This window comes from Hyperoodon ampullatus (genome assembly GCF_949752795.1).
Source record: "Hyperoodon ampullatus genome assembly, chromosome: 4".
Taxonomy (NCBI): Eukaryota; Metazoa; Chordata; class Mammalia; order Artiodactyla; family Ziphiidae; genus Hyperoodon; species Hyperoodon ampullatus.
In genome coordinates, this window is record NC_136917.1 from 12,940,465 (window position 1) to 12,953,271 (window position 12,807).

The 12,807-nt window shown below is 42.5% G+C and overlaps 1 protein-coding gene across 1 annotated transcript in view; it reads left to right on the top strand.

Moving 5' to 3' along the window:
* The window catches only part of WWC1 (WW and C2 domain containing 1), a gene marked incomplete at its 5' end in the record, with an annotated part of 147,181 nt that overhangs the window by 73,423 nt on the left and 60,951 nt on the right, over positions 1-12,807 (top strand). Inside the window, one exon of the mRNA XM_079702010.1 lies at positions 6,537-6,740. Within this exon, the coding sequence (XP_079558136.1) occupies positions 6,537-6,740 (204 nt within the window). The remainder of the gene's footprint in view (positions 1-6,536; positions 6,741-12,807) is intronic.

Here is a 12,807-nt window from a genome sequence, read left to right on the forward strand (position 1 = left end):
AACCCCGTGAAATGCTTCTGACAGATCAAGTACAAAGAGGACTGAGGATTGACCGATAGATTTAGCAAAGCCCTGTGACGCTGGTGCCCCTGACTTGGAGGGCAGCTTTGGACAAGGACTGGGGGCAAAAGCCTGACTAGAGTGAGTCTAAAAAACAACGGAAGGGAGGCATTGGAAACAGCAAATATGGACAACTCTTTCCAAAATAGAGCCTGCTTTCATTATTTCATTTATCCGTATTCAATTTTCCCACTGCCATGTACATCCAGCATGATTAGATGGTTTTAATCCGTGAACAAATTGTGTGTTGTGCTGTTTTCTCTTCATACTATGTCATGAATATTTGAGAGATGCTACCTAGTCTTCATATTTGTCATTTTTAATGTATCAAATAGATGTGTTGATACATTTTAACACATAAAGTGAGTGTACCATAATACCCCCCTATTGCTGACCTTTTGGGTTCTTTCCATTTGTTTGTTATAAATAAATAACACTAGGGGAAGAATCTTTGTGCATATTGCTTTTTTCTTCTATGATACTTTCCTGGAGTTGTATTTCCAAATGTAGGATCGCTAAGTGAAAGATTATGAACACTTGTGAGACTTCTGGTACCTCTTCCTAGTTTGATAAGTATTTCTAAAAGATCGTGTCAATCTGTATTTGCCACAGCAATAAGGGTACTATTTTTCTCATACCTTCATCGATCAGTATGGGACTAGCTACTTTTCGATAAATTCATCACAGGTTTAAACTGTTACTTCATCGTTTTTCATTTGCATTCATTTCCATACTAACAAGGATGGACGTTCTCCAGATGTTCAGCTGTTTTTAAGACCATTGTTTTTCAAGCCATTAGAGAATTCAATAGTGTTAGTCACGTGGGTGCGCACGTGGTGCACGTAGAAAGCAGGGGTGTGATGGGTAGAGGCGGTGGGGTGAGGGATGTGTGAAGTGTGGTGAACGTGTGAGCTGTATGGAGAGTGAGTGTAGAGTGTGTGTGTAGGTAGAGGTTTGGAGCCTGGGGGAGGCTGAAGAATTGGGTCTCAATGATGGCTGCGCCCAATCGACTAAATGTTTACTGGAAGTAGCTGCATTTTGGGGAGAGGAGGCATGAGGGGGAAGGTGATAGAGGGGTGATGTTGTATGTAGCTGAGTTTGTGACATGCTGAATGATTAAACTATGTCCATGTTTAGCTTTAATAAAAACGAGAACTCAAAAATAGTTGGCCAAGGACACCTCTAAGAACCTGCCCAGGTGTAAAGTTATCTATTCTGGTGAGGTGGACTTAAGGAAGTGGAGCGTCAGCAGAAGGGGCTGGACTTGGGAGGACCCCTCAGAGTGTGACCAGTTCAGGATGTATATCAGTTAGCACAGCTCCTTACAGCCACCTAGGGAGCTGTCCCCAAAGGACAGTCTTTTCAAGAGTTGTTAGTACAACTGGTGTCCACATGGAAAAAAATACATCTCCACTTCTACCCCCGCCTCACACCATATGTAAAAATAAATTCAGAACGGACCACAGACCTCAACATAAAAGCTAAGACTATGGGCTTCCCTGGTGGCGCAGTGGTTGAGAGTCCGCCTGCCAATGCAGGGGACGCGGGTTCATGCCCCGGTCTGGGAAGATCCCACATGCAGCGGAGCGGCTGGGCCCGTGAGCCATGGCCGCTGAGCCTGCGCGTCCGGAGCCTGTGCTCCGCAATGGGAGAGGCCACAACAGTGAGAGGCCCGCGTACTGCAAAAAAAAAAAAAAAAAAAAAGCTAAGACTAGAAAACTTCGAGAAGGAGACTAAGGAGAAAATCTGCAAGATTTTAGGGTAGGCAAAGGTTTTTTGGACAAGGCACAGAAAGCACTAAGCATACAAGAAAAAAGTAATAATTGGGCTTCATTGAATTAAAACTTCTGCTCTTCAAAAGACCATTAAGAAACTGAAAAAGCAAGCTACAGATAAGGAGAAAATATTTGCAATACATATATCTGAGAGCAGACCCATATCAAGAATATAAAAAGAACCCTTACACCTTAATAGTAAGAAGCCCAACAACCCAATAAAAAGTATGATCAAAAGATTTAAATAGACACTTCACTAAAGAAGACACACAAGTGGCCAATAAACACATAAAAATATGCTTTACGTAATCAGTCATTAGGGAAATAGGAATTAAATCTACAACGAGGTACCACTATACACCCACTGTAATGACTAAAATGAAAAAGATTGACAGTACCAATGGTTGGTGAGGACGTGCAGGAACTGGAACTCTAATTCACTACTAGTGAGGATATAAATCAGAACAACCATTTTGGAAAACAGTTTTTTAGTTTCTTATAAAATTCAACATATAATTAACATACAAGCCAACAATTCCACCCCTAGATAGTTTTACCTAAGCGAAATGGAGACATTGCAAAGACTTGTGCATGCACGTTCATTACAGCCTTATTCATAATAATCTCAAACAACAACCCAAAAGTTTATCAAAAAGTGAATTATGCTGTATTCATGCAATAGACTATTATTCCACAATAACAAAAAATGGACGACTGATACAACCTAAATGAGTCTCAAAAGCCTTATGCCAAGTGAAGGAGGTGAGATCCAAAGAGCACATACTGCTTGATTCCATTGTTATGAAGTTCTAAGACAGAACCGGAGGGAGAAAGTGGATGGAAGTGACTGACACAGGACTGCAGGGTAAAGGAACCATTTACACATTGATAACAAGTGGTAGTTTATGGTGTATGCGTTTGTCAAAACATATCCAAGTCTACACTTTAGATGATTGTGCTTCATTGTATTTAAATTACACCTTAATAAAGGTGATTTAAACAATGTATTGATGCCTCCTTAATACTGTAGACCAATTAAATGGAAATCTCTGGGGTAATTTCCAACATGCAACCAGGTTGAAACCAGTGTTCTGGTGTGGGGTTGTGGGTTGTGTTTGTCTGCCTGTGCATCCATCTATCAGTGTTGGTTTGTGCTACAGAAGAAAGCCTGGGTCACCAAAAATGGTAGCCAAGCCAGCCTTCAATTAAGGCTCTCACGTGCTTTTATACTCCAAGGAGCGTGGCCTCCAAAGGGAGGGCGCCACTCTCAGATTAAACCCAGAGCACCATGGGGAGGATCCATCCAGGGGTGCCCCAGGGCATTTGTCAGGGACCCAGCATTTCACCTAGCCCTCTGGCAGGTGACTCTACCTGGAGCTCAGCATCGCACCTGCCAGCCTTGCCTGCCATCTTCAATGACTGCTCAGCCCACCGGTGTTGTCACCTCTTAGCAGGTCTAACCTTCAGTGATATGTTGAAATTATTTGGGGTGCTTTGTGGGTCACCATTGCCTCCTTCCCACCCCCAGAAATTCTGATTTAATTGGTCCAGGGGTGGGGTCTGAGCATCGGGATTTAAAAAATTTCCCCCAGTGATTCTACTATGCAAACAGGGGTTCTTGGACATTGGCTGCACAGCAGTTACCTGGCGAAGCTTAAAACTGCCAATGCCTGGGCCCTACTCTTGGAAACTCTGATGTTAAGTGTTCTGGGGGGCAGAATTCAGGCTTTTGTTTTTATTTTTGTTTTTTGAAGCTCCATAGCTAATTATAATATGCTGACTGGACCCAGTGTACTGGATGAAGTACCAACCCCCCCCTTTTTTTTTTAAAGCAATTTTGCTGAGAGTCTGGGGGAAAAGGCACTCTCATAAGGCTGTCTGTGAGAATAAAAATTGGTACAACCTTTGGGAAGATAATTTGGTAGTGTCTGTTAAAATTTAAGATGTGTATACCCACTGACCCAGTAATTCCTCTTTTAAGGAATTCCTCTTTTTACACTACAGAATTAATAATAGCACACGTTCATAGAAGTATGTTTTTAAGAATCCTCACTACAGCATTGGTTGTGGTAGCAAAAGAACTGAAAACAATCCAGATGTTTCCTGGTAGTGGTCTGGGAGACCACTAAAGCCCTATCATAAATAAATCTTAGTACCATACCATGGAATACTATGCAACCATTTAAATGATTGAGGTAAGTAAAAAATAAAAATGAATAAATAAAAACAGTGGTACAAATGAAAAAAAAGGATAAATTAAAAATTGAGGTAAATCTTTATGTACCTACAAGGGAGAACATGATATATCATTTGGAGATGAAAGCAAATTGCAGACCAATATACATAACATGGGCCACTTTACATTAAAAATAAATTTGTGTGTGTAGATATGTATGTATAAACAGGTTTGTATATAATCATAGGGCAATATCTGTTAGTGTGTGAGACTCCTAATGGCAGTTACCTCTAGGATGTAGGATTGGAGAGATTTAAACTCTCATTTCTTACTTTATGAATTTGCAATGGTGGAATTGTGAGATTTTTCTTTTTTTGTATTTTTCAATATTTTTCCCAAAAATGTAAATTTTTAAAAAAATGACAAACTTTAAAAAACATCTGCACCCTGGCCATGTTTCTTTTCTTTTCTGTGGCCCGTGTCAGCCAGAAGTGCGGGACCCCTGAGGGGAACCCAGGAGTCCCTAACCCTGAGGGAATCCACATCTGCTGATGGGAAATCGGAACCCACAGTCTTTCAGCCCAGCTTTGTAAATTCTTTCCTCCCCCTTTTTTTCTTCTCTTGCAAGTGTTCCTCCCTCTTACTTGGTTGAAGAGTTGCAAAGCTTTCTTTGTGGGAAGCAATTTTGTGGCCCCTGCCAGCCATCTTCACACCTTGTTTTCTTTCCCAGAAAAAGGGAGGAGGAGAGCTTGAAGAATTGAATAGTTTTGGCTTTACTCTCACCATAATTTGTTTACTTTACCTGGGTGTAAGTACACTACAGCTTCCTGGGAAGCAGTGAGGCAGGGCCCATTATCCTCTTTTATAATTAGAAAAGTAGACTCAGAGAGGTCAAGCAGCCTGCCCATTGTAACACAGTGATTATTGGCAGGCATGAGAACGTGGCCCTGCTACCTCTCTGATTATTTTTCCCATCTCTTCTTTCTTTCATTGGAAATACTCATTGGGGCCTATTCAGGAGGATTGAGAGCTAAAGGGACTGCAAAAGGAGGTACAAACTCAAAGCCCTCAGGAGCCACACACATGACATAAATGAATGAAGCAGATAAATTGTGGACCCACAGTGACCAGGTCTTCTGAATGATCAAGAAAAACCAGACATCAGGATTTTAATGTATAAATCTCCTTGTTTTTACATACCAGTAATCAGTTCAAAATTATTAAAGTTCTTTGGGCTAAGCAAAACCTATCTACAGGCTGGATTCACCATATGGCTGTGATTATACAATTTCTGGTGTGTTAGTCGCTCCTTACCCCACCCACCAGCTGGGAAATGACTGAGGAGTTGATAGTCAATGGACATTGATTCTTGGACATGGTTTTGACCTCTTTGACATCTGCTCAGCTGCCAGCTACCCTTTTAAAAAAATTTTTTTGTCTTATGACTTTTTTCCAAGTTATCACTATACATATTTATACATATTTTAAAATTATGTACACATAATTTTAAAAAATAAAAAAGAATGAAGAAAAGTCATCCTACCATCAAGACATATCTGCTGTTGATAATTTGCTAAGTTTCCTCCTAATCTTTTTGAGAATGTACATATGTCTTTTGATAAATACAAAATTATTTATGTAATTTTGCACCCAGTACTTCTACTCACTTTTATATCATAAGCACCTTTCTGTTTTTAAAAAAATTTTTTTCGAAGACATTATTTTTAATGGCTGTTTTAGTTTATTATGTAAATATAGCATACTTATTTGAGCAGTTATTTCCTGTGTGACCTTGAGCAAGTCACTTAACCTCTTTATGTCTCAGTTTTCTCTTTTGTTTAATGGGGGTAATAAAAGAATCTTCCCTATAGGGTTAATGTAAGGATTGGAGGAGTAAATAGATATAAAGTAATTAGAATAGTGCTTGGCATAGAATGAACATTAAATAAGTGCTTGATGATTATTATGGTTTTGTACAAATGCATTTTTGCCTGAATTTATTGCTTTTTATAATAAATTACTACAGGAGAAATTATTGGACAAAGGGTATTAACGTTTTAAGGCTCTTGATTTTCATGGTCAGATAACCTTCTAGTAAGGCTGTTCTAATTTACATTTCCAACACAGTATTTCTTCACATCCTCTGAAATATCAGTTAATTTACTTTCCTTTATTCTTTGCCAAAATGAATGACCTTAAGCATCTATAATGTTGTTGAGCCTCTCTGTCTAGATTAGAACTCATATCTGGTCCTTCCTCTGGCTGTTCCCAGACAGACTGACTTCAGGTTTGTAAACTGATCCTGGTTTGTGTGTGTGTGTGTGTGTGTGTGTGTGTGTGTGTGTGTTTGTGTGCTTAATCCAAAGGAAGAGTCTCTGTTGTTTAATAGGTAAGTTTAACACATTCACATTTATTGTGATTTTCTACTTATTATGCTTTTTGTTTTCTGGTAGTAGATTCTACAGGCCACCAACTCAACAGACATTTGTGAGGTGCTAACCTAGGGTCTCTGGGGTCTTTTCCAGAAACCACTCAGATTGAGGATCCCCGGGTACAATGGCGGCGGGAGCAGGAGCACATGCTGAAGGATTACCTGGTGGTGGCCCAGGAGGCCCTGAGTGCACAAAAGGAGATCTACCAGGTGAAGCAGCAGCGCTTGGAGCTCGCGCAGCAGGAGTATCAGCAGCTGCATGCCGTCTGGGAGCACAAGCTGGGCTCCCAGGTCAGCTGTGAGTACCTCCTCCGCCCCAGGACACCCACAAACACAACTACAGGGAGGAGGGAATGGCCACACTGAGTCTTGCCTCTATTACCTCTCAGTGTTTCTCAGATCTACCTATTTTCTTTCATCTCCACTCCTTGTCCAAACCACCACCCTCTCTACTGTTTTCCGGCTCCTACTTGTGCTTTGCAATGATTCATCTACCATTTTCATTCCATTTCCGTTCATTCATTTGTCATCTCAAAATGCCAGACTTATTACCTGTCTTCTTATTGAAAGCCCTTCAGTGGCTGGGGGCAATGGGGAGTTCTTGGTTAATGGATAGTTTCAGTTTGGAAAGATGAAAAAGTTCTGGAGATGGATGGTGGTGATGGCTGCACAATAGTATGAATGTCTTTAATGCCCCTGAGCTGTATATTTTAAAATGGTTAAAGTGGTAAGTTTTATGTTGTGTGTATTTTGTCCCATTGCTCTTTCCATAGCCCACACAGTCAGACGTGATCAGACCCCTGCTGGCCACTCCCAGCTCATCGCAGGCTCTCATTCACTTGGCTCCAGATGCGCTGAATACGTACATCGTGCTCCCCTTGCCTGCCCTGCACCTTTCCACTTTGGGGCTTTTGTAATTGTTGCTCCCCTGCCTAGGAAGCTTTTCTGTTGGTCTCTTTGCACAGCTGGCTCCTTCTCATCCTTCCAGTCTCTTCCTTCAGGTCATGTCCTCTGAGACGTTTGCTTCTGACATCCCCATCCACAGACTCCCTTCCCCAGCATTAGCCTCTATAATGGCTGTCTGTTTATTTTGTTCATAACACGTATCACAGTACATCTGCTTATATGCTGCTATCAGTATTTCCGAGTGGAGGAGATTTCCTGTCTCCCTGGTTTCTGCAGGATGAGAAGAGGCATGCCAGGGTCCCCAGTCCTCATTCCCAACATAGGGAAATGCCAAATCAGTAGCTTTCAAGGAGCCCGTTGACCTTTTCTGATGTGTTGAGGTTTTTTTTTTTTTTTTTGATAATTTACCACTTTTTTTTTTTTTGCGGTACGCGGGCCTCTCACTGTTGTGGGCTCTCCTGTTGCGGAGCACAGGCTCCGGACGCGCAGGCTCAGCGACCATAGCTCACGGACCTAGCCGCTCCGCAGCATGTGGGATCTTCCCGGACCGAGGCACAAACCCGTGTCCCCTGCATCGGCAGGCGGACTCTCAACCACTGCACCACCAGGGAAGCCCACCACTTATTTTTTTAACTTTTTAAAAATTAAAATTTTTTTTAGTAATATTTATTTTATCTTATTTTTTATTTTTTTGGCTGCATCAGCACGTGGGATCTTTGTTGAGGCATGCGGAATCTTTCATCGTGGTGCATGGGCTTCTCTCTAGCAGTGGTGCGCGGGTTTTCTTTCTCTAGTTGTGGCGCGTGGGCTCCAGAACGCAAGGGCTCTGTAGTTTGCGGCACGCGGGCTCTCTAGTTGAGGCATGTGAGCTCGGTAGTTGTGGCACACGGGCTTAGTTGCCCTGTGGCATGTGGGATCTTTGTTCCCCGACCAGGGATTGAACCCACATCGCCTGCATTGGAAGGCGGGTTCTTTACCACTGGACCACCAGGGAAGTCCCAACCACTCTTTTTAATAACTAATACTTTCCTATGTTTAATGAGTGCTTGCTACATGCTAGCCTGCAGTCTGAATATGTTATTTCAGTTAATTCTCATAACAGTTCTAAGGGCAAGCACAGTTAATATCCTCCTGTAACAGATAAGGAATCTGTGGCTTAGAGAAGACCAATAACATGCCCAGGGTCTTACAGCTGGCGAGAGGTGATAAGTTGCAAACATATAAGTTTCGTCTGTCCCAACAACACCTGCATTGTGGGCCAAAGGGCCAGCATTAGGCCACAGTGTCAGGGTGTCTGTGGCTTAGCTGGGTCCTTGAACACTCCCCCTGTCTTTGAGAAGTTTGGTCTGGGAGGAGGACTGTGAGTGGTTTATTCACTGTCCCAGCCCCACCCTTTTCCTTGGCAATTCAAGGAAAAAAACACTCTCAGATTATAGAAAAGAACTGGATTACACTCATTAGCTGTTTCTAGGTCAAATAATGTCCTAGAGATCATCATGAGGGTTTTAGCACTTAATCTATCTCAGTCAGCTGGGGGCTGCCACAACAAAATACCACAGAGTGGGTGGCTTCAACACAGACATTTATTTTCCCACAGTTCTGGAGGCTGGAAGTCTGAGGTCAGGATGTCAGTATGGATGGGTTCTGGTGAGACCCCTCTTCCTGACTTCTCACTGTGTCTTCACGGGGCACAGAGAGAGAAAGAAAAACAGCAAGCTGTGTGGTGTCTCTTCTTATAAGGTCACTAATCCCATCATGAGGGCCCCACCCTCATGACCTCATCTAACCCTAATTACCTCCCAAAGGCCCCTTCTCCAAATACCATCACATTAGGCGTTAGGGCTTTGACATGAATTTGGGGGGAACACAATTCAGTGTATAGCATTATTCTTACCAGAGCCTTGGAGGGAGATATTAATATCGCTCATGAAACTCAGATTCAGAGAGGTAGAGGATGTTTTTCTTTCTAAAGTCCTGCAGTCTGAAAAAGTGACAAGTGTATAGAAAAACAAACCTTCCTGTTTTGGAGGTCAGGATGTATACATGGGCCCAAGGTATCACCCCACAAATAACTTACCAATTTTGGGGGGTAAAATGTATTTTTACACAGGAGAGCTGCAGCCACCACCTTACACAGGTGTTAAATTAGCATCACCAATAATGAGACAAACTGACATTATGTGCTTTCTGGTGTGATGCAATAAAAGCATCATAGAGGATTCTTGACAAAAATGTTTACTCTGAATCAAATCATGGAGAAACGGCTAGACAAATCCATAATGTGCAATATCCTACAAGATAATTGGTCTAGACACTTCCAAAAAAAAATTCTGTGAAAAAACAAAAAGGGGAAACTGTTCTAGACTTAAAAAAAAAAAAAAAGCCTAAGGCGGCATAAACCCAGTGAAGTGTTTGCACCTTGACTAGACCCTCGGTGGAGGGGAAAGCCGCCATAAAAGATATTCTCAGGCAATTGGAGAATTTTCTTAGTTAACATAATGATGTTGTAGCTGTGTAGGAGAATGTCCTGTTATTTATTTATTTATTTATTTAATTTATTTATTTTCTGTATTTTTCTCTTGGCCACGTCGGGTGTTCATTGCGGTGCGCGGGCTTCTCTCTAGTTGTGGCACACGGGTTTTTTCTCTCTCTAGTTGTGGTGCGTGGGCTTCAGGATGTGTGGGCTCTGTAGTTTGTGGCATGCGGGCTCTCTAGTTGAGGCCCGTGAGCTCAGTAGTTGTGGCATGCAGGCTTAGTTGCCCCACAGCATGTGGGATCTTAGTTACCCGACCAGGGATCAAACCCATGTCCCCTGCATTGGAAGGCGGATCCTTTACCACTGGACCATCAGGGAAGTCCCGAGAGTGTCCTTTAAGTGTCCTAAGAGTGTTTTTAAGACACGTGTGTGGCATCATGTCTGCAACTTAATTCCAAAAAAGTCCAGGGGAAAAAAAGGAAAAAATTATGGTGTCAGTCTTAAATGAGTAGATGAATGATACATTGATGGTTTTGAATATGGGACAGGTTTTCGTCTTTGCCACCATTTTCCAGTAATCATTCTTTGAGGGCTTGCTATGAACCAGGCATTCTACTGAGAGAAAGAACTGGAGTGGAGGGAGGGATAGACAGAACATATGTGGGGAAATGTTAAACGTTGGTGGATCTAGGTGAAGGATCCATCAGTATTCATGACCTTATGCTTTCAAATGTCCTGTAGATAGAAAGTTTCCAAAGTATAAAGGTAAGGCGGGGAAAAAAGAGTCAAGTGGCAGGAATGAAGCGTTCCTAGTGGGGGCTGTCCTGGGTGTTGTGGGATGTTTAACAGCATTCCTGGTCTCTCTACCCACTAGATGCCTGTAACATTCTCCACCCAGAGTTGTGATCACCAAAAACGTCTCCAGACACTGCCCTAGGGGGGCAAAATTGCCCCCAGCCGAGAACCACTGGTCTAGATAAACCACTTAGCACAATTCCCTTAGAACATATTAATGGCTCAATAAATATTCTCTTGACAGGAAATACATTTTGAGAATGTCGACTCTGGAGCTGGACTGCTAGGGTTCAAATCCAGGATATGTAACTTCCTAGCCATGTAACTTTGCACAAGTGATGCAGCTTCTCTCTGCCTCAAATTCTTCATCTATAAAATTGACATAATAATAGTATCACATTAAGGTGTTATGGGGCTTAATTTAGTTAAATACAAAGTATTTGGAATAGTACTTGTCACATTCTTAAGCTCACAATAAATAATAACAATACTTATTTGATATTATTAATTCATTGGCATTTGAAATGACAAAGATTTTTAACTGATCCCTGGAACCAATAAGAATAAATACATGATTCGTGGTAGGAATTGATACAGTCCTATCATATGACTTCTAACGCTACTAAGTGCTCCATCAGGTTCAAAAACACCATCATTTTGGTTTTTCTTTTTCTTTTTTTTTTTTTTGGCCTCGCCACGCAGCATGTGGGATCTTAGTTCCCCGACCAGGGATCGAACCTGTGCCTCCTACTTTGGAAGCTTGGAGTCTTAACCACTGGACCGCCAGGGAGGTCCCAAGACACCATCATTTTGAATGTTAAAGAAGGAGTCATCTCAGATCACTAGTTCTAAGATGCAAACCAGTGAGGAATGGCCCAATCCAAGCTTCCCAGTGAAATAGGCATGACCCAAGGCTCCTCATGACTTTCTTTGGATTTTATAAGCCAGGTTTGCCTTCCAAGTTAAGCTCTCCAGCATGTTGATAGACCAGTGAGGTAACATGCCTCCCTCTAACTCAAATGATCTGCTGGGGCTTGTGAGAGTCTTGCCACCTTGCCTTGGCTGCTGTAGGGCTTTGGCTACAGGTGGGGCCCTGCCCTGGGGATGGAGGCTTTGTTGTCATCTCTGGCGCAATCTCTAGCTCCATGGGGAAGGAGAAAAGAGCTCACATTTAATGTACACCTATTAAATTTCTGCAGGGCAATATGCTGGCACTCTACTTATGTTTAAAGTAACCTCGCACCCCCCCACACACAATCTTGCAAGGTATTGTTGTTCCCATTTTACAAATAAAAATGAGTCCCAGAGAGGGAAAGTATCTTCCCCAAGGTCACACTGGTAAAAAGTGGCAGAAATAGCTTTTATACCCAGGAGTGTCTGACCTGAAAACCAATTCTCTTAATTTAATCCAAGACAGCCAGTCAAATTCTAAGGTTTGGGGGCTATACTGGGGTCCCTCCATCCTCTGAAGATGAGAACTTGGGAGAGCTGGGTTCTTTGGGACCTCACCATGCTCCTTCCTCCTCCGGGCCTTGGTTTCCCATTTGAAAAATCAATCACTGGGAGCCTTGCAGCTAAAAATGCGAGTTGAACCACCTACGTGCTTTCACTCATTCCTGAAACTAAGAAAATATCAGATAAGAGATTTTTATGGCATACATGTACAAGGACAGGAAGACTTGGAGAAAAAAGAACAGCAGTAAAATATGGAGGCTGGAAAGCAGAAGGTCAGGTGGCAGCCTGTCTGATAGACTGGAGAACAGAGAAAATGGGCTGATAGTGAGGGAAAAAACAGGCCTCTAGTCTCCCTGGAGCACGTGCAAAAGCCTCGGGAGTTGGAGGGAGTGGCTGTCTCAGTGTGGAAGTGAAGTGAGGAGGGCCTGAAAGAAGATTGGAGGAGAGTTGTTCCTAAGACACAGACCACCAGATCTCCTTCCCAGATCAGTGCAACCAGGCCACTGCCCATCCCCAACGTGGGGAAAAATTGGAGGTTTATTTTTTTGAGGTGCATCATACTGAAAACATGGTGATTAAGTGAACATGGACTTGAGGATTGAGACCCCAGCCCGCCTGTACCACTTGACTCCCAGAAGGGTGCCAGGCTATTACCCTCCAGGCTAGACAGTAGAAGAGTGTGGGGAATCGTAGTCTCTTCTCTTCAGAGAAAAGAGATGTGAAGAGAAAAGAT